A 22,302-nucleotide genomic window follows, 5' to 3' on the forward strand; every position below is an offset into this window, starting at 1 on the left:
AACTTCCTAACAACAAACTTTTTCAGAGGGCCCACCATGTAGTGAACCTTTTCCTAGCCACTCAAATCTTGACCAAAAATTAGGCATCCCATCTAGTGTAAAGCAAGGCTGGAACTTGTCAAATGAGTCTAGGATGACATTGACTACATGTCCAGATTTAGAATAGCAACTACACTACCACATCGTAAATATTTAAGATTATTTAGTATGTATGAGGAAGTCGCTCCTTATCCCTTAGATGACATTACAACAACAACAGCAGTAGCAGCAGCAGCAGCAAGAAGAAAATAATAATAATATTAATAAAATAACAAGTGATATTCCATCTCCGTCCACAGATTTTGAAAAGCAATTACACTACCACATCGTAAGTATTTAAGATTATTTAGGATGGAATATGGATAAGCTCTTCTGCAAAGCAAAGCGTAAGGCTGTGTACATATGCCCCTCCCAGACCTTGCGGTAGCAGGAGCCTCGTGCACTGGGTTGTGCTTTTTTTTTTTATTATTATTATTTACTATGGATAAGGAACTACTAGATGATACTACAACAAAAACAATAATAATAAAAATAGTAGTGACTAACGAGTGATGTTCCTTGACTAGAAGATAAGGAATGACTTCCTTACTTGAACTAGATTGACCTAAGTATTTTCCATCTTGTAGCTTAGTTGGCAGTAAAATTTGTCAACATGTCCACAAACTCTTTGAGTCAATTTTGGTTAAGATTTGGTTAATTAGGAAAAGATTCAATAAATGGAACGGCCATATGATTGAATTTGCCTTTGAAATTTGATAGATGGCCATTCCACATGGTCTCCTGTCTATCCAATGGTTATGATTGCAACATTAGTCCTCCACTAACTTGATGATCATGAATACACATTAAGTAAATTCACTAGAAGGTGAGTTGCATATGAAATTTCACACGCAGTCAATCCAAGGGGTGCTTCATCCCATGCCTAGATTGACCGTGTATCAAATATCTAGATAGCTTAAAAAAGGATATCAAACCAGGAATGGATTCCTTATTTTACTAAGACGATTAAACACTGTCCCTAGTAATATTCAGAAATGTTTTCCCTATCCGGTAGTCAAGGAAGCCATTCCTTATACCCCACCCTTTTTTTGGCCATATGGAGCACTAATATGGCTAATCATCCAACCTTGATCCCCTCCTCCTCTCCCTCCCGCTGATGGCCTGATCCCCTCCTCCCTCCAAGGAGGCCATGGCCTCTGCATCCTCCCCCTCAGCCCTTCCCTTCCCCCCTATTGCAGCTCCGGTCTCCCGTCCCTCCTCTCCCCCCCTCCTCCTCCTACACCTCTCCCTCCCCCTCCCTTGTCCTCCTCCCTCCTCCCCCCTTCCTTCCCCCTCTGGCTCCAAGTCCTGGAGCTCCATCCTTCGTACCTCTGACCATCTTCCCCTTCACTTTGTTTCCCCCTCCCTTCTTGGCGATTAGAAGATTGGGCTATGCCCTGCTGGTTAACTTGACTCTGAGATTTCGAAATGGAGGTTCTGCCTTGTTGGGCACTTCCTATGCACTCAATGGCGCTCCCCTTCCCTGGAAATTCAGTCCTCGAGAATGGAGTCTTCCTCTGTAATTTTTCCGATGAACAGAGCATGTTCCTAGCCCTTGAAGGTGGTCCTTGGCAGGTTGGAAAGAAACAAATCTTCCTTAGACAGTGGAATCAGTTCATGCATCTCCACAAATTGGACTACAGCGCCCTCCCCCTCTGGGTCGCCTTCCCTAACTTGCCCCTCCATTAGTGGGGAGCAAAAGGCCTCAACCTCCTGGATTCGGTCATCGGCAATCCCCTCTTTGCGGACTCAAGAACTAAAATCTTCATAGGCTCTCCTTTGCCAGAATACGCGTCGAAGTCTCCGCCGATTCAACTCCCCCTTCATCAATTATAATTAGGGATGAAGGTCACTCCTTCACCCAAGAAATCTGCTATGATTAGGTTCCGCCTCACTGCTTGGCATTCAAAGTCTTAGGGGCACCATTCTCAAGATTGCTCCAAACTTGTGCCCCCTGCAAACAATGAAAGAATAGGCCTTCCCCTTGAAGATGAAAGATTGGATCGCCTGACCCCTCCTGCCATGGACGCTCCCGATCAGATACCGACAATTCCTCCTCGCCATCGTGGCCGAAGCAAATCTCGATGACTTCACGCAACCAAGTTGCCTGCCTCCTCTCCGGTGCCCGCAAGGCTTACCTCCTCGGACCTCCGGTCTTTAACCATAGGGCATAACCCTTTCTCGTCTCTCTACCCCAACTCCCCTACCTCCTTTGACCAACGTCACCCATCACCGACATCCCCTATATGCCACCTCTCACCTTTGCCCCTGTCGTCCAATAAATCTCCTCCTCCTGTCGCCCTTCCCTCTCTCTCCTCCTCCTCCCCCACTCCCCCTTCTTCTATTCCTGTCCTCGCTGAGCTTCTCCTAACCCCCTCCCTTCCGGCCCATCTGACGTTGGTCTCCTGCCTTGGGCTACCCACCTCAGCCCAGGCTCCTCTTCATAATCTTGGGCCCATCCACCCTCCCCTAGCCCATCTCGCCTCTTGCTCTTCTTCGGACCATCAACATCCCCTTCCATCCTCCCCTTGGTCCTCGGCCCATCTTAAGCTTATCCAGGGGCATATTGCTAACCACCAACCCGATCACTCCACCCTGGCCCGTTTACCTGTCTCCTCCACCAGTCTCCCCTTGACTGCCCCCCGCTGCCCCATTGCCACCTATTCAGATCATCTTCGGCTCCCCCCTTCTCTGCTTGTCTCCGGTGTGCTGCCGCCTCCCCTTGCCACTGCCCCCTTGCCGCAGGTTACTTCAAAGTCTGCTTCCCATTCTTGTGATCCTATTAACCTCTCTAGTTTGGACCCTCCCCCTGCTGTAGCTTCCCTATGGCAGGGCCACTCCGCGACTTCAACATCTTCCCCTGTTGTAGCTTCCCTATGGCAGGGCCATGCATTGTCTTCTCAAACATCCCTGTTGCGACTACTGCGACCACCCTTGCTGTAGCTTCAATTCGGCAGGGCCGCTTCACAGCTCCAACATCTACCCTTGTTGTAGCTTCCCTACGGCAGGGCCATGCCTCGTCTTCTCCAACATCCCCTGCTGTGACAACTGCGACCACCCCTATTGTAGCTTCAACTCGACAGAGCCACTCCATGGCTCCAACATCTTCCCCTGTTGTAGCTTCCCTACGGCAGGGCCATGCCACGTCTTCATCATCCTCCACGGCTGCGACAACTACGACCACCCCTGTTATAGCTTCAACTCGGCAGGGCCACTTCACGGCTCCGACATCTTACCTTGCCATAGCTTCCCTACGGCAGGGCCATGCCACGTCTTCATCATCCTCCCTTACCGCAACAACTGAGACCTCTGCCCATCTGAGCACCCTCCAAGACTCTAGGTCTCTGCAACCTGGTGCATCCCCATCCGTTGCCCCCAAGAAAAAATCAAAGATCTCTAAAGCTTAAAAGCAGCCCAGCTCTGTCTTGGCCAATCCATTCCTCCGATCCTCCACTAAGTCCATCCCTCATTCCAAATCCTCTGGCTCCAGAAAGTAGAAAACCAAACGTTCCAAGTCCAAGCCTTCGAAACCCCTCCCCCTTCCTCATCCCCTTCCCCCTTCTCCTCCCATATCGATTGCCATCTATACCTCCCCCATTCCCCCACTCTTCTGGAATACCATAGGTGCAGATGCAAATCTTCCCCCCGCCCATCCTCTCCTGCTGCCTCTTTGAGGCCTAGTTGCCCCCACCATTCTCCCCCTCCATGAATTGCTGGTCCATCTGGAATGTTTGGGGGCTTAACTCGCTAGCTAAGCATGCGAAAATCCGTTCCCATCTCAAGGACTCTCGAGCCATCCTTTCCTACCTCCCTGAGACGAGAGTCTCGGAACCTAATGCCCACCACATCGCTTCCTCAATTGCCCCTTCGTGGTCCTTCCTCTCCAACTATTCCTCTTGTCCCAATGGCCACATCTGGATCCTTTGGAACCCTTCTAAGATTCAGCTCACCCCTGTCTACTCCTCTCCCGTCTACTCTCCCCATCTAATCCACCTTTCCATTTCCCACCCCAACGATAGCCCCTCATCTTTCCTCTCCATCTATAGCCTCAACAGCGCCTCTAATAGATCCTCCCTCTGGGACAACCTGAGATCCCTTGCTCTTGGGGTGGGGAGGTGACTTTAATATGGTGCACTATAGCCATGAAAAGCTTGGTGGCTCGTCCATTGATTCCAACTCGGTGAACTCCTTCAATTCCTGCCTTGAGGATATAGGTCTTGATGACCTTAGATGCTCCAGCCTAAAATTCTCCCAGCATAACAGGAGATTGTAGACACCAAATTTTGTCACTCTCCTCCGGTTATGATGACTTACGGATCTTGGACACGATCTTTTGCTTCCGATCGACAGAGATGACAACTAACTGAGGTAACTATCCCCCGAAGCATTCCATACTCACCTAAAATTCCCAGAAAACCCCTGCGAGAGAAAAGAAGGGTCCAATTATGACATTTTATATACGAAGGAATTTGGCCCTAGGTGACCATACAGATGCAAAGTACTCGGAATCAGGATTCCAACGATATATGGTATGTCAAAATCGGACCATCAAATCTCCTGTAATCATTCCCAGAAGTTACTCCATGAACCCCCAAGCCCCACCCATGCAAGTGCCCATGCCTTGCCCTGAGTGCCCAAACCCCGCCCATGCAAGCACCCACGCCTTACCCTGAGTGCCCGAAACCCCACCTATGCAAGCACCCATGCTTTGCCTTGAGTGCCCAAACCCCACCCATGCGAGCTCCTATGCCGTGCCTTGCACCCCTACCAGTGCCCCACGTACACCTAACTAAGCCCTGCGTGTACTCAACCAAGCCCCCGCACATGCCCGACCAAGCCCCGCGCATACCCAACCGAGTTTCAGCACCCATGTCAGAGTTCCTGCACCCATGACAGAGTTTCCGCACCCATATCAGAGCCCTAGCACCCATACTCGAGCCCCCAGCACCCCTGCTGAACCTCCTGCACCCTTACCGAAACCTCCAACATCTCGTCGGCGATTGGAATCCCCCTTACGACAACCAATTTGGAGAAGGAATTCCCTCTTCACCCGCCTGTGTACCCCACACTACCCCGCTAGCATACCCTACACTGCGGCCTCCCATTGGTCCAAAAATGAATCTTTTTACCTTATTGGCCCAAAAAATTTACCTTTCACCCCATTGGCTATAGAAATTTACCCTCTATCCCATTAGTCCAAAATTTCTTACTTTCACCCCATTGGTTTAGGAAAATTACTTTTTACCACTATTGGTTAAGGAATTTTCTCTCTCCTCCCTATTGGTCCAAAAATTCTATAAATCCCCCCTCCCTTTGGTTTTACACACCACAACCCAAGTCTCTTAGTGAGCAACCCATATAGAGAATCTCTGCCCTCTCTCCTCCCCTCCCCCTTTTGAGCTTTTTCAAGTCTTCAAAGTGTTCTTGGGACCTTCGGGACTCTTCAATCCTTTGCTTTCTTTCAGTGAGATTTTTAGGAAAAGTTTCCTCCTAGCCCTCCCATAGCCTATCCCCAACAGAAGCTTTGTCTGAGTGCCACCTCAGTCTAGCCCTCCCATAGCCTATCCCTAACGGAAGCTCTACCGGAGTGCCACCTCAGCCTAGCCCTCCTATAGCCTATCCCCAACGGAAGCTCTACCCGAGTGCCACCTCAGCCAAAATCCAAAAGTAACCATTCCTAACCAGAACTCTGTCCGAATATCATCACAGTCAGCATCTCTCGAGAAGGGAAGTTGGAGGTCAAGACCATCTTCCCCTGAGCCGGGAGAATCCACAAGAAAGTTCGTACCAGTATCAACCAGGGGGTCCACCCCTCTTGAACCGAAACCAAGCTCAGGTATAATTTCTCAACAGAATTAGCACAATGTAGACTTTATATTGACCTTGTCTTAGTGTACATAGTTATTTAAATTCAGTCAATGTATATATGTGTGATAACTTAACCATGCATGCAGAATAGGAATAATTGTGGAAAATGTTCGTTCTTAAGCATCTAATAGGAAGACCGGTTGAACCGGGTAGATTGCGGGCCTAACACTTTCCCAATTCTACAACCTGACACTTACCCTAAATTTTGGACCGGACCAGACCAACTTTCGGGCCCTTTTCTCAGGAATTGGATCCACCCCCAGGTCCTAGGCCCATAATCCTAGGTGGTGACTCCAAACCCTTTTGCATGATCCCAACCCCCGTATTGGACCATCATTAACCTCCAGGAACATTCTTCTTAACCCAGAGGATATCAAGGCTGAGGTTGTCTTTTACTTTAAGAACATCTTCTACCCCCCTCTCCCCGCCCCATTCCCCTTCCCCTCCCTTCTCCTCAACAAGTCGGTCCCCCCGGATCTCTTTCCCCTCCTCCAAGCCAACCCTTTTGATGAGGAGATCCGTGTCACCGTTCTCTCTTATAAATCCAACGAAGCCCCTAGCCAGGATGGGTTCAGTATGGGCCTTTTCAACTCTTGTTGGGATTTAATTGAGTCTGACCTAATCTCAACTATCAGAAGCTTCTTCCTTAACCGTTCTCAGATCAAAGGCGCCAATCATACCTTCCAATGTCTCATCCCCAAGAAAGAGGGGGCATCCTCCCTGTCTGAGTTGAGACCCATCTCCTTGTGCATTCTTCTATACAAATTTATTGCCAAAATTCTAGCCACTCGTATCCAGAAGGTGATTGACTCCTTGGTTAGTCCAATCCAGTCAGCCTTTATTTCTGGCAAGAGCATTACAGATAACATTATCCTTTGCCATGAGATTGTGCGGGGCTTTGACCGCAAATCCCACTCTCCTTCCGCCCTGCTCAAGATTGATATCCACAAAGCCTTTGATTCCATTCACTAGGACTTCATCTTTCGTGTTCTCTCCATGTCCTTCCCCCACCCCTTTGTGGATTGGATCTATGCCTGAATATCTTCCTCCTCTCTTTTGATCCTTGTTGATGGCTCCCCTACCGAACATTTTGGCCCTTCAATTGGAATCAGGCAAGGTTGCCCCCTTTCCCCCCTCCTCTTCTCCCTCGCTCTAGAGGTCCTCTCCAAATCCCTTAAATCCAAAACCGATAACCTCCTCATCTCTCCCATCCCCAAATGCAAATCCATTGGCCTCACCCATTTGGATTTTGCCAATAACCTTATGATCTTCTCCAAAGCTAACCACTAATCCATTGAGTCCATCCTATCCTCCCTCCATCTCTTTAAGTCCCTCTCTTTGAGTCCATCTCTGGCCTCCGCATTAACCTCCTCAAATCCAACATCTTCCTCGCTGATGTCTCCACCACCGCAAAAGCCAACCTTCTGCTCCTCATCGGCTTCTCCCTAGGTTCCCTTCCGATTACCTATCTTAGCCTCCCTCTCATTTCCTCCAAGTTGACCCCTCACCATTGCACCCACATGCTTGATAACATCTACAAGCGGCTTCAGCTCTGGAAAGGTAAACTCCTCTCTTATGCTACTTGCCTGGAGCTCATCAAATTAGTTCTCCAATCTTCCTACATCTACTGGTCGGGTGTCTTTGCCCTCCCTAAGGCGACCATCAAAATCATTAAATCCCTCTTGTTCTCCTTTCTCTGGAAGGGGGAAGAAACTTCCAAATTTCTCCGCCCCATCAGGTGGTCCTTTGTTTGTTTACATAAATCTGAGGGCGGTCTAGGTCTCAGAAGGATCAAGGTCGTTAATTCTACGGGCATCCTCAAGCTCATTTGGAAGATAGTATCCAAGCAACCTAGTATCTGGGTCTCTTGGGTCCACTCTTCCCCCCTTCATAAGGACTCCCTCTGGACCGTCACTCCCTCAAACAATGCCTCCTGGGTTTAGAGAAACATTCTCCAGGCCAGGCCTATTGCCATTCAGGCTATTCTCTGCAAAATTGGCAATGGCCAATCTACCTCTCTAGCTTGACAACTAGCACGCGTCAGGCATCCTCCATCTAGTGGGAGCTAGGGCGGTCTACTCTTTTGGCTTGCCCTAGCTCTCCCTAGTTTCCACCATCATTAACAATGCTTCCTGGGAATTACCTCCCCATTCCAGCCCTCTGCTTCCACTTTGTTCCTTCCTTCCTCCCCTTCCCCTCATTCCCAGGGACGAATGGGTTGTCTGGACCCCCTCCCCCTCTAGTGCTTTCTCTTCCTCCTCCGCCTGGCAGCTTGTGCGTACCCCTAGTACCATTTGTCCATGGCAGAGAGTCACCTGGTTCAAATTCCATATCCCTCGTCACAGTTTCACTATCTGGAGAGCCCTCTCCAACTACCTCCCTACTCAAGCCTTCCTTATCCACCGGCACATCCCCATTCTGCCCTCCTGCTGCTTTTGTTGGAATGGCTTGGAGAACTCTGACCATCTCTTCTTTGATTGCCCCTTCTCTTCCATTTGGAAAAAAAGTCCTCACCCTCTGCTAGCCTTCTTTTCGAACCCCCCCCCTTTCCCCTTTCCCGAGAATTGATTTGGATTGACATGACCTTCGCTGGGAACACCATCTACGACACCGTCGGGAAGCTCGCTTTTGGAGCCACCATTTCTCACATGTAGATGGAACGCAACCTTCGTAGATGGACTTCCAATTCCAGGTCTTTTGACAAGATTTGGAAAGCCATCTATTTCGAGGTTCCTCCAAGCTTGCTTTGATGCCACCTTCCCCAGTGGCCAACATTCCTAGGAACAGCCGCGTTATCTCTTCCTGGAATCTTCCCTCCCCCCTTATGTTTCCCCCTTCCCCTCCTGGGATGTAGCTTTATTTTATTGGATTTTCCTTTGCCCTTAGTGGTTTTATAATCCCCCCCCCCTTTTTTTCTCCCTCCTTGGAATGAATTTCTTATTCACCCAAAAATATATGGCTAATCCAACCATTGGATAGGTAGAGTACCTCTTAGATTGTGAAGACGTCAAATTTTATAGCATTTTTCTACCATGTGGCTCACAATCTAGTGGAATTTCTCAAAGGTATTTTAAGCCATCAAATCAATGGAGGCTGATGTGGCAAAGAGCGAACCATATGGATCGATCACTCGTCAAATTTCAAAGCCAAACTCAATCATTTGGCCCACCTCATATTGAACCTTTTCCTAACCATCCAAATCTTGACTAAAATTGACTTTTGATCATGCGGTTATGCCATGTGGCACAATGCTTAGTGAAAGATGACATGAACTGATGAACAAGCCAACTAAGCTGCCAACTAGCAGGTATTTAGGTTCACATAATGCAGATAAGGAAGCCATTCCTCATACTCCGATGATGAAAATCACTCCCAACAATAACAACTCTCCTTTCAATAACTCATTAACATATTGAAATTTATCAATAGTTGTAGCAAGAGAAATTTTGAAAAATGAGATGTTCTTGTTACATGGAAGAAAACTAAGCAAAATGAAAAAGATAAAGTTGAGTTGGTTTCATAGTTGTCAAGGCAACCCAAGGCAGTGGAAGGGTGCTTAAGCGATTAGGCGACAAGGCGACAAGGCGCCTAAGTGTTGGTTTTTATTTCTATCTTTTCTAACATTATTTAGTATGTTACATATACCTTATATCATCAAAAATCAACATTAAGCCAAATCAAGTCATCAAAAATCAACACTAAAAACATCAAAATCAACATTTAGAGAAATGTTCTTGTTTTCTAATAAGTTTGACTAGTCAAATGATTTGTTTTAATGGAAACGTCTTGTATTAAGTAAAGCCCCCAAAGCCATCTTTCCAATAATTCTAAGTCTCTAAGATTACTTAAATCTAAGTCATAATGATAAAGTTGTGTTCCGGTCAAACTTATTTTAAAGTGCGTAAATGTCGTTAAAAAATCAATTGAATGAAAATAATTTTATAGACAACAAAATAAAAGAATATTTTACCACCCTTTCAGTTTTTAGAAATTTTTTACTATGATAAGATTTATGAAATTTTCAGAATTGAGAAAAACCTAAGCATTTAAAAGTTGAAAATTGCCCCTAACAAAAAAAATCCAGTTTTTGTTCTTAGACGAGGGAGTTGACTTTTTTCTTTTTGAAATTTGATTTTTAAACTATTTTTATTGGATTAAAATAAAGGGTATTTGCTTATTTATTAAGTAAATGAAATAAAAACATTCACTTAAACGATATTTGACATAAATAAGTGGTGTGCCTTGCAGTAAGGCTATAGTCACCCAAACCTCAACTAGGCTGTCTAGGCGAAGCCGTGACAACTATGATTAGTTTTACATAAGAATAATATATTTACCTTTAACACTTTTGCATCTGAATCATAGCTCCAACGACATTGATGATAGCCCAGAGACCACTTTGGAGGCATAAATACAGTTCCTAATAATATAAAGAGAAAAGCATCATTAGAGAAGCAAAAGAGTTGCTGTGAAACACAGTATTGAAAGGTCACATTTCAACAACCATGTAAAAAAAAGCAGATCCCCCGATATTAATCAATAACTCTTGAACTTAAAGAAATAAATAAATAAAAACATAATGGGACATATAGAATGATAGCTAAAATGGAAGCCCCAAAACCTAAAATTTGAATGAACAAGACTAGTTTCAGTCAACTGTAATCATGGAGAGCTGGCCCAAATGCAGCTTCGACCATCTCATTATGATTATCTATGATATAATGAATGGAGCATGTTTATATTCTTGATAGCAGGGACCCATGGTAGGTTTATTTATTGTAATTTTGATATTCTTTCTTTCTCTTTGTTATTGCACTTAATCCAGCAAGACTGCAGTTAGTGACAGCAATGCTGCGAAACCTGGACCATCCATGATGCACAACCTACTCGGATTGCTACGTGGCATTTCAACTGGCCAGTCCCTGGTCAGCCAATTTCAACACCAGTGAAGCTTCGACATGGTGGCAGGGTGTAGCATTTGAACATTCTTTAAACTTCAGGGTTCAAACTTGTGCTCTACAGTTGTACCAATTGCATGTATAATGTAAGTTGGTCCGGTGGTGGGACATTAACAGTTCAACCACCTGTCAAATAAGACATTGACTTGTCATTTCGTTTGAGACAAACAAATTGGGGTGTGGCAAGTCAGCCGGTTCATCTGGTCTTGCCAGTGTCTCTGACCATTGCGTCATAGAATGTTCTATGGGATATGATAATGGAAAACTGCCATCACTGTCCCACACCAACGTTTGTGCCTAGCGGAACACCTGAGGATTGCTTTTGAGTATACCATGATTAATAGATAGATCTGGTGATGGTTCCCCTGATGACCATCCAAAGGCTTCATAAAGGAGGCAAGGATTTATCTGCCTAGGTTGACTTCATCAATGAGATTATTATTTTCATAATGTATTCATGTCACAGTGTGATGAAACCATGGTGATTATTGACCCAAACTGGTTCTAGTTAGGTTCTGAAGGAAGGGATTCAATAAAAACTTCGTAGTACATATAACATGTTTGATCTTGTGTTGGCCCGCTATAAACAGAACAAATACATCAATGTTTATTAGATGCCCAGCAGTAGGTAATAATCTTTTAGGATCCTTGAAAAACTTTTTCACAAGCCAAGAAACTGCTTGATATGAATTTTATGCATTCAGATCTATCATGATCATTGTACACATGACTTGACAATCTTGAACTTTTTAGCCAATTTATCAAAGGAATACAAAGAGAAGGATCCAAACAAGCCTTAAAGAAGATAGCCCACAAATAAAGTATACAAAATGATAAACAAGGAACTCCCTCACAACCACTTGACAAACTTAAACATTGAGATGAATTCATAAAAAATTTCAAATCTAAAAGTATTTTGTGAATTTTTCTGTGATTAAATTATCGCAATAATTAAAACAGAATTAAAGGTGTATGACGATTCAACATTAGAAGTATATTGATTGTTCCCTGCTATAATAATGGGTTCTATGGGTTTTAAAGAAAGTGTTAGTTACCAAACGGACCCTAAGGGGTTTAATGGTCTTTGTAATTCTCTAGAACCTTTTCTCCATTGTTATAAATAAAGAGGGCTGGTGTCATATTAGACAAGTTATTACCTCATTCAACATGGTATCAAAGCCTTAGGATCCGAAACCCTAAAGGCTCTCCCTCTTCTCCATCTCTTTGCCTCTTTCTCATTTCTCTCTCTCCCAGTGCCTCCTTCATCTGCGCCTCCCTCCAATCTCTCTTCATCTGCTTCTCTCTCGTGGTGAGAGCTTCTTAAACCACCAAGAGGGTTTCTAACCTCCACCCATCATTCCCCTGGGCTCTCAGACTCTCTTCTACAATGATCTGAGAGACCCAGAAACTTTTTTTCATCACTTTTTCAAGGTTTTCTCCCTGAGAACGTTTTTTCATTGCTGGCATGCTTTTTCCCCGCTCAATGCTCCGATCGTCTTGATGTTTGTGCAATTGGTGCTTCTTATCCTGTGGTGGTATGTACTGACCAATTTTTCGTTTGCGTTTGAGGTCTCTGTTCTAGAGCTATCCACAAAATCGTTTTCTCAGGGTTTTACCTTTTTATCGATTTTTGGTTCTCTAACTTTTTCTGGTTATTTTGGTGTTTTCTCTATCTCCGGCTAGTGTTTCTTCTATTTAAATAGCCCCTTTGAGTAGCAACCATGTCTACCATCTCATCTGCTTTTACTAGCGGAGACACCACAGCTCATCCCACCTTTCCTCCTTGGGCTATCAAGCTTGATAGCACAAACTACCTTATGTGGTCATGCTCGGTCTACATCTCCATCAAATCCCATGGCTATTATGGGTACCTCAATGGAACCACAAAGCGTCCGACCACCGGTACTGAGAATGACAAGTGGGAGCGTGTCAACTCTCTGGTTATAGCCTTCCTTGTCAACTCCATGTTGCCACAGCTTTCGCATGGCTATCTCCTCCTTAACTCCACTACGAAGATCTGGATATCTATTCTCAGGCGGGGAATGATGCCCAAGTCTTTAAGCTTCGCCAGAAGGTTCGTGATCTGAGGCAAAGAGGGTTCACTCTGTCATAGTACTACTATCAATTGCTGGCACTATGGACTGAGTTGGATTTCTATGAGGAGTATACCCCACCCCTGAAGATTTCACTAAGTTTCAGAAGCTAGGACAATATCAGGGTCTATGACTTTCTGGCAAGTTTGAATGTGAAGTTTGATTAGTTGCAATCCCAGGTTTTGAATCGTGACCCCTTTCCTACCTTGAGGACAATTGATGTACCACTATGCTTCCACAGCAAGCTGCCACTCTTACTAAGAGATCTGCACTTGTTTCTGGCACTTAGTCCCTTGGTGCAACCCACTGTCTAGTGGCTCCTCTACTAGGGCTCCAGTGAAGTGCGATCACTGTGGGAAGGAGCATCACACCAAGGAGCACTGCTGGAAGCTTTATGGCCGTCCTACTGACACATCTAGAAAAAGGCGAGGGAAGGGTCATGCCGGTACTTCTGGGCAGGCCAACCATACTGAGAGCCTGACTCTGACTCTGCTCTTAGCTCCTCAATAGCCTCACTATCATCTAACGATCTTACTACCCTCTGACACCTCTTGACACTTCCAGACTCTCCTGCACCTGCCACTGCGAGCTCTGCTCATTCTACCCCTTCTGGGTCAGGTATCTCCTTCTGTGGCCATACTATGCCTGTCTCTTTTACCCCTTGGATTATAGACTCTAGGGCTTCTGATCATATGACAGGCCGTTTGTCTCTTTTTTCACAATACACTACTTGTCCTGGTAATGGTAAGGTTAAATTGGCTAATGGGACTTATTCCACTATTCTGGAGAAGGGCTCTGTTAGTTGTACCCCCTCTTTATCCCTTTCTACTGTATTGCATGTTCCTTATTTTCCCACTAACATTTTGTCCATTAGTAGTCTTACTTCTAGTCTTAATTGCAAAGTCACATTTTTCCCGTCTCATTGTGTTTTTCAGGATCTAGTGACAAGGGCATTAATTGGCCCTGGTAGGGTACGTAGTGGTCTGTATCTGCTTGATGATGACTCGGCGTTAGTCTCTGGTTAGGTTCTTCAGACATCTTCTACGGCACCTCCCATCTCTTAGTTACTGCAGTGGCATCGTCAATTGGGACACCCCCCTTTGGGAACTTTAGCCAGAGTTTTTCCTTCCTTTAAAAATTGTAATTCGAGTCAATTTTTTTTTTATAAGGCATGTGTTTTGGCCAAACAACCTCAAATCACTTATTCTGTTTCTGGAAATAAAGTGCCACTCCTTTTTCATTGATACATTCTGATATTTGGGGTCCATCCCGCTATGTGTCTGTCAATGGTTATCGGTGGTTTGTCTCTTTTAATTATTATTATTCTCGGACTACTTGGGTTTATATGATGCGAACCAAGGGCAAGATGTTCTATTGCTTTCATCAGTTTCACCGCATTGTTCAGACTCCGTGTGCTACCATTAAAATCCTTCGAAGCAAAAACGGCCGGGGATACTTTGAAGGGTCCTTTCAACCTTACCTTTCCGATCATGGGATAATTCATCAAACTAGTTGTGTGGATACTCCGGCTCAGAATGGGGTTGTTGAGAGGAAGAATCGCAACCTTTGTGAGGTAGCACGCTCTCTTATGTTTGAGATGCATGTTACTCCCCAGTAGTGGAGCGACGCAATTGTCACTATTGTCTTTCTTATCAACAGAATGCCTTCTCGGGTCCATGCCTTCCACTCCCCTCTGAATCTTCTCCAACGTTCCACTGTTTTTCCTGCTCCTTCTAAGGGATTCGGTAGTGTTTGTTATGCTTGCGATTATCATCCTCACAGAAAGTTTGATCCTCGTGGTCTCTGATGCATTTTTCAGGGGTATGCTCCTACTTAGAAAGGTTATCGGTGTTTTCATCCTCCTACTCGGCATTAGTTTGTGACTATGGATGTTGTCTTTCATGAATCTGCGTCATACTACACTGCGACACCTCCATTATGGAAGATGTGCCGCCATCTCTTGAAATTGCTATCTCTGCTAGTATCCTGTTTCAAGGGGAGAGTGACACTCCTTCCCCTACTGCACCTCGGTCAGAGATACGTGTGTATAGTCGCAGAGAGTAGACTCAGACCATTACACATCCAGCATCTACCCTACCATGCCAATCGTCTCCTCTTGAGCCTGATCTTGTCCCCTTGGACCCTGGTAATTCTCCTTCTTCTGTTGATCAGTCTCTTAAGTTGCCTATTGTTGTTCGTAAAGGCATTAGGTCTTGTACTTTACATCCTATTGCTAAAACTGTTTCTTACGACTCACTCTCTCCTTTCTACTATAGTTTTGTCTTCTCTTTCCTCTGTGTCCATTCTTTATACTTGGTAGGAAGCGAGTGCCGACTCACAATGACAGGCAGCTATGGTTGAAGAGATGCAGGCTCTGAAGAAGAATGACACATGGGATCTAGTGTGTCTTCCCTCACAAAAGAAGGCAGTTGGGTGCAAGTGGGTCTTCACAGTAAAATGAAGGTTGATGGTATAGTGGATCAGTACAAGGCCAGACTTGTTGCCAAAGGCTTCACACAGACTTATGGGATTGACTACCAGAAGACTTTTGCTCCAGTTGCTAAGATGAACACAATTTGTATTATCTTGGCTTGTGCCGCCAACTTAGATTGGGATCTCTAGCAGTTAGATGTAAAGAATGCCTTCTTTCATAAGGAACTTGAGGAAGTGTATATGGACATTCCTCCTGGGTTCACTTGCTTCAAAACCCAAGGGAAGGTATGCAACATGAAGCGTGCTCTGTATGGACTGAAGCAATACCCTCGTGCTTGGTTCGGACGTTTCCATAAGGCTATGGTTGCAACAAGTTACTCTCAAAGTAATGCCGACCACACTTTGTTCATCAAGAGATCTGGTGGAAAGATTGCTATCCTAATAGTCTATATAGATGATATTGTTGTTACTGGTGATGATCTGGCAAAAATCTCACCTCAAAAGATACTTGAGTGAGGAATTCAAGATCAAAGACCTAAGACAACTTCGTTACTTCCTTGGCATTGAAGTTACCAAGTCTTCTCGTGGGATCTACTTATCTCAGTAGAAGTATATGCTTGATCTTCTCTCTGAGACAGGCATGTTGGGGCGTAAACTCCTATTAAAGCTAATGGTCACCTGAGTAGTAAGGAAGGTGATCCAGTAGATAAGGGGAGATATCAGAGATTAGTGGGGCAGTTGATCTATCTCTCTCATACACGCCCTAACATAGCATTTGCCGTCAACCTGGTTAGTCAATACATGCATGATCCCTACTCGACTCACATGGAAGTTGTGCTGCATATTCTTCGGTACTTGAAATCTACCCCAGGACGTGGCATCCTTTTTCTCCTCATGATCACCTTAGGGTGGAGGCCTTCACAGATGCGGATTGGGCAGGTTCTCCTGATGACATCAGCTCCACTACTGGTTATTGCACATTTATTGGTGGTAATCTTGTTACATGGCGTAGCAAGAAGCAAGCCATGGTTACCCGTTCAAATGCTGAAGCAGAGTTCTGTGTTATAGCACATGGCATTTGTGAGCTCCTATGGCTTCATAGTCTTCTCACTGATTTGGCTGTTCCTGCTACCCTTCCTATGAAGCTCTTTTATGACAACAAATCTGCCATTAGCATTGCTCACGACCCTGTCCAATATGATCGAACCAAGTATGTGGAGATCGATCGACATTTCATCAAAGAGAAGCTGGATATAGGCCTTATCACTATGCCTTCTGTTCTCAATAATGAACAACTGGCTGATGTATTTACTCAAGGTCTTAGTAGTAAGATGTTTCATCCTATCATCTACAAGTTGGGCATATGAGATATCTATGCACCAACTTGAGGGGGAGTGTTGTAATAATAGGTTTTATGGGTTTTAGGGAAAGTGTCAATTACCAAACGGACCCTAAGGGGTTTAATGGTCTTTGTAATTCTCTAAAAGCTTCTCTCCACTGTTATAAGTAAAGAGGGCTGGTGTCATATTAGACACAAGTCATTACCCCATTCAACATTCACCAATAACCGAATACCTTTGTCTGTAAATACTGCATATATGATTCCATCCATAAATCTATTTTCTTCCCTATGAGTTCCAGTATGACAAGAATTTTCTGAGGTGTGAAAATTTCTGTTGGATGGAGGCAGTGTTTGGACACACGGTTATCAGCTGGTTTTGCTGGCTGACGCAACCAGTCATTTTCTGTTACTCCCCCAGCAATTTTTCAAAAGGAGGCCAGCAAAAGCACTGGCCGCCTGCACATCCAAACATCGAAGACTTCAGAATCTAGAGAGGAAAGTAAGAGGATTGATTTCATCAAATTCACCTCTTTGAGTCTCCCTATGCAATATTTGTCTGGATTTTGGATTCCATAGAAGGTCACAAACACCATAAAGAAAATCATTTGGAACTTTTTGTAGGAGCTAACGAATAGGAAAAGGCCCATCTCATTTGGTGGAATATTGAGCATGCCTTTTAAGGAAGATAAAAACTGTTTCCCTGTTTGGTAAATGGGTTATTAATGGAAGGTTGATCCAGAGAAGGTAGAATTGAATATTTTACTTTTACGTTTACAATTTTTCCCTAAAATATTTGAAAAAACATTTTATATAAAACTGGAAAGTAACTTAAAAACTGCATGTTTTTGTATGAATATTTTGTCTACTCTGGCTAGACCTAATCTATGTAGAAGTTATATCAATCCTTGAAAAAATTATAAACAATTACAAATAGAACAAGGCTAATGAAAACACAGGAATATTTAAGAATCTACTCCACAGTGAGGTTATGGCAAATTAGACTTCAAATTGTTGTTGTTGTTGGCATAATTTTTAGATATTCTACAAAAGCTGAAAAAAATAAAATTAACCCAGCAAATGCAACCCAGGTCACTATTCTGCCATGGAAATAAAAAATTTAAAAATTGAAGTATAGTCAATATTTTCGGCATACTTTGTATTTAGATAAGTTTGATATTTTAAAGCAATAGAAGTATAATTTTTTTTGCAAGAACTGATAGTTTTTTTTTTTTTTTTGGGGGGGGGGGGGGGGAGGGGGGATGGTGGGGGAAGTAAATACAACCCCTTTGCATACTTTACTACACAAAAGTATATTAGAAATTGAATCCCAGTTGCACTGCTGGTGCTAATTTTTCTCACATATTTATATTCAAATTGAATGTAAATTGTTCATGTGTTTGAAAAAATAATTGCAACACAAGCTATTCATAAAGTTGCATATTAAAATGTGAATCACAGGAAGTCCTATTATACATAGAGTCTTCTGAATATGGAGTATTTTTTAATAGAAATTTGGAAAACTCCTTATGAATGGTAAGTCCTATTATACATAGAGTCTTCTGAATATGGAGTATTTTTTAATAGAAATTTGGAAAACTCCCTATGAATAATCAATGCTGCATGGATTATAATATATTAACTCTTTAATTACAGATGTTGGTAAATTTTCTTTAACAGCTGTTTGTATTTCTTTTTTTTTTTCTTTTTTTCTCTTCAATATTTTTCATGTGTTTTAGGAAAAGTAGGGGACATTTTTCATTTTTTCTTTTTTTGTTGGGTGGGGTTAAAAATGCAACTTTGAAGCATATACCCCCATGAGCTATAGTGCACTATAATGCGAATTACAAAATCAAGTTTACATGACATCTGATGTGCTTAAGAATATAATGAGCTTGAATACTATCATATTTTATGGAAATTCTAACATTTTCTTTAACGAATTGATTGGATGTATTATTTTCTTATGCATAAATTGACGTTCAGAGATCCAAACACGTATCAAGCCATAATATTACCAGGTTGTGATTATCAAGCTCTACACTTCAATCATCCGGTCAAGGCTTGGTGGCTAGTTTGACTATAATACTCAAACTGTGCTAGTTTATTTTTCATAAATTTTTGACCATAATGCAGAGAGAGGAGAGTATTTTCTCAAAATCAAATGCAAAGGAAATAAAACTTTATGGTAGCATAAGATCATGAAAAAAATATAAATTAAAAATAGGAAAACATTCCAGCACAGAGAAACCTGCCACTGAAATCAAGGACCCAATGCTAAATGAACAAATGCTGGAAAGTTTAAAGAAGCATACCAATTGCATGAGACAAAGATATCAAGACTGCAGTTGGTGATGCAAACGGGCCAAACGTGATGACAGGATATGGACTTTCAGCTGTAAATTTTATTCTGGACTCTTTCCGCAAGTCTATCTGTTTAACTTATAATTTTCAGCGTTAAATATGACAACATATACTGGTTAGCCTGCTCACACTATAGGATAACTGCCTATATAGCACAAAGAATCTCACTAGACCTCGCAACGTTGTGTTGTGTCAGCAAGAACACCAAATGCCTCTCCAGAAGGAAGAACAGCGAGCACCCAAGAATGCGACTGGTACAATGATGTAGTTCCTGAACCATAACCCCAAGCATCCGTGTTCCAAGTGAAAACCTGTGATCAACAGAGCTCCTTTATGTTTAGACAAATGTTTCCAGTGGATTACACCCAGACAGGCACATACCACAACACACAAATTACCCTTTTTCCTGTCCTCTCAAGCTGTCCACCAACTTCTCCAGTTCCATAGAAAGACGTTCCAGGGGGAAGCTAAATCAAGCAAAATACTATCAAGTAACTAAAAGAAATAGGAAACCACAAAATTTTCAGAAGAAGCTGAACAAATCAAAAAGATATTTTGTGTTGTAAAGTGAACCAAGGAGAAGGAAGTCAAGGAATTAACCTCAATATTAACAATCTGCTTTCCATTTGCACATTCAAAAGTAGGTGTATATAATGGCTCCTTCTTATTCATGATGGGAGTGTCCCTGATTTTGGTATCTAGAAAAGAAAGACTAGGATATGCTGCAATCCTATCATTTCCAGAACAGTCAAATCGAAACACCCCATCCTCCAGCACTGGTTCAAAAATCATATTTCCAGAGGTCACATCTGCAGTGACCGTTTTCCCATCATATTCAGCCATTCTGGACACTAACCTTCCAAGACCACTGTTGTTTATATACCTCTGCTTTCTGCATGACAAAATTAATATTAGGAAGTTTCTCACGTATCCAGTCTAAACATCAGGAGGAGGAGGTTCATTTTAACAAAGAGAGAAAGAAGGTTGTACAGTAACTGTAAACACATTAACACAATCAAAAAATGAAGAAACCCCATAAAACATAAGGTAATCAGCTATTAGTCAAGCAGACCAAAGCCACATTTGAATTTGATTCTAAATATGCAAAAAATTGAAACATACCAATGCAGTAATCAGTAGCATACTCCATTCAAAATATTGCAGAAAGTTAGTACTGTAACAACATGATTCAAATCATTATATCAATATGATCATACAAAGTGGAAGTCTAGAAACAACATTATTAAGTGGAAATCTATAATCATGGACTAGTGATTCACTTTGTAGTGTCAACTCCAATTGGGACTTGGTTGCTCATTAAGAAGGAAATACATAGGGACATAAGCAGTAGGGGGAAAGGAGAAAGAGGAGGCTGTTCAAAGGTAGACAATACCATGGAATTGCTGGGCACTGCCACTACAGTAAATCAGGCAAAATTTGTGAAAATTCTTGGGGATAGGGACCAAATGGTCCAAGGAAAGGAAATAAATCAAAGTTTTTTAAGAGAAGAAGTAGCAGTAAATAGGAACAGGAAATGGTAACTCCTTGACAAATTCATTTAAATACTTGCCTTCCAAGTTTCAACCAGGAAATGAAATCAATGATGTTCTTGCCAAAGCATTAGTACAAATGTGAAGTAGCAAATTATGCTTTTTTGTCATGGCAATACTGCAATATTAGGAGCTATAGAAAGTTGAAACCTCATGCTCTGTTTTACTTGTCCAATATCTTCTCTGTCTTTCCTGTTGAAACCTCTTTCCTTTCAAGTTGTCTTTTCTTTCTCATTCCATTCACATTCTCCTAACCCCTTAAATAGTCAAAATATACTGTGGAGTACATTTGACATTAATACACAGTTTCAGATTTACCATCTCCATCAACAGATAGCAACTTCAGATTGCCTCCCAACATAATCCCATCAATTATATCCAAAAACAAGTAAAAATTAATGATCAAAGAACATAGATCAACGACCAGCATTTCCATTAGCATGGAATCCAAAATCCCAGTGTCAATCTTAATCAAATTCAATTCCATAAAACTACTAAACTAGCAAGTTGAAGCTTACTCTGGCTAGTAAGACATTCAGCAAACATTAGGCATAGATTTACAAATTATTCAAAAAAAATGTCAAATTAATTGGTTCCTGAATTTCAAAATATGTCACAATCATTTTCTTCCTCTCTCTCTCTCTCTCTCTCTCTCTCCCTCTCCCCTTTTGATAAATACCAAAGATTGCAATAAAGACCCACAAACAAGACTATTGGAGAAACTGAAAGGATGATGAGAATAACAATCAAACATAGACCGATCACTCTTGTCTAAGTTCCTACAACATGACAAATGCTTCATTTACCGAAAAAAAAGAAGACAAATGCTTCATCACACAAAGAAAGTGAAACTCTAAACCAGAATTGGACAAAGATCAAATAATTCCATTCTAACTTTTTAAGTCACCTGCAGAGTGGAAGGTGAGAAGCAGAAATGAAGAAACCCGGCAGAATAGACTGTTTGAAGGATTTAATCTTCTGCAACCTCACTACAAATGATGACTTAGAAGGGACAAATGAAAGCATTCGTTTGATAGCTATTTACCTAATGTTTGCTTGGTGATTCCATCGAACCCAAAGAGACGTATTTATTAACCCAAAATCGAGAAATGTCTATGATATGTGTTTAAAAAAAAAAGCCTCCCACACAAGTGTAGGACACGTGGGATTATCCTCTAATTTGTTTGATAGCTATTTACCCAATAAGAATAATATAGATTTGTTTCAACTTTCTTGTGAATATATATATTTTTTTAAAATCTGGTGAATCGTGCTTGCATTGGGAAAAGGGACAAATGAAAGCATGCCCGTTGGTACCAAAGTACCAACCAAAGTCCCCAGACAACAACAATAATGTTTATTACCATCCCTAAAAACTTTATAATTTGGGGTGATCCTAAAAATGAAAATAATATCCACACATTCATAATTTGTAACATCATTAACTAAAAGTGAAAAATGATTTTTTTTACCTTTCTACTTAAACTCTAGAAAGAACATTTTTTACCATTCCAAACCCTTTGCATACTCTCACCATCAGCTCAACCGCGACCTTAACTGGGCAAGTAAAACGTTAACAGTAGTAGGCAACAATTTTGTTGTCGTTACGACAATGGAAA

At 42.5% G+C, this 22,302-nt stretch overlaps 1 protein-coding gene across 2 annotated transcripts in view; it reads right to left on the reverse strand.

The window, feature by feature from the left end:
- Window positions 1–21,776, reverse strand: part of LOC122070590 (alpha-glucosidase 2) — a 156,834-nt gene extending 135,058 nt beyond the window's left edge. The window contains exons 1-6 of one of the 2 annotated variants that reach the window (XM_042634788.1): window positions 21,729–21,776; window positions 19,734–20,025; window positions 19,532–19,600; window positions 19,307–19,444; window positions 19,085–19,202; window positions 10,284–10,366 (exon numbers count right to left, since the gene is read on the reverse strand). In XM_042634788.1, coding sequence (XP_042490722.1) covers window positions 10,284–10,366; window positions 19,085–19,202; window positions 19,307–19,444; window positions 19,532–19,600; window positions 19,734–19,976 — 651 coding nt within the window. In that variant the 5' untranslated portion in view covers window positions 19,977–20,025; window positions 21,729–21,776. Of the gene's footprint in view, window positions 1–10,283; window positions 10,367–19,084; window positions 19,203–19,306; window positions 19,445–19,531; window positions 19,601–19,733; window positions 20,026–21,590 lie in introns of both variants that reach the window. The other variant, XM_042634787.1, reaches the window with a different exon arrangement.
- Between the last annotated feature and the right edge of the window lie 526 nt (window positions 21,777–22,302).

This window comes from Macadamia integrifolia, unplaced genomic scaffold (genome assembly GCF_013358625.1).
Source record: "Macadamia integrifolia cultivar HAES 741 unplaced genomic scaffold, SCU_Mint_v3 scaffold951, whole genome shotgun sequence".
Classification (NCBI taxonomy): domain Eukaryota; kingdom Viridiplantae; phylum Streptophyta; class Magnoliopsida; order Proteales; family Proteaceae; genus Macadamia; species Macadamia integrifolia.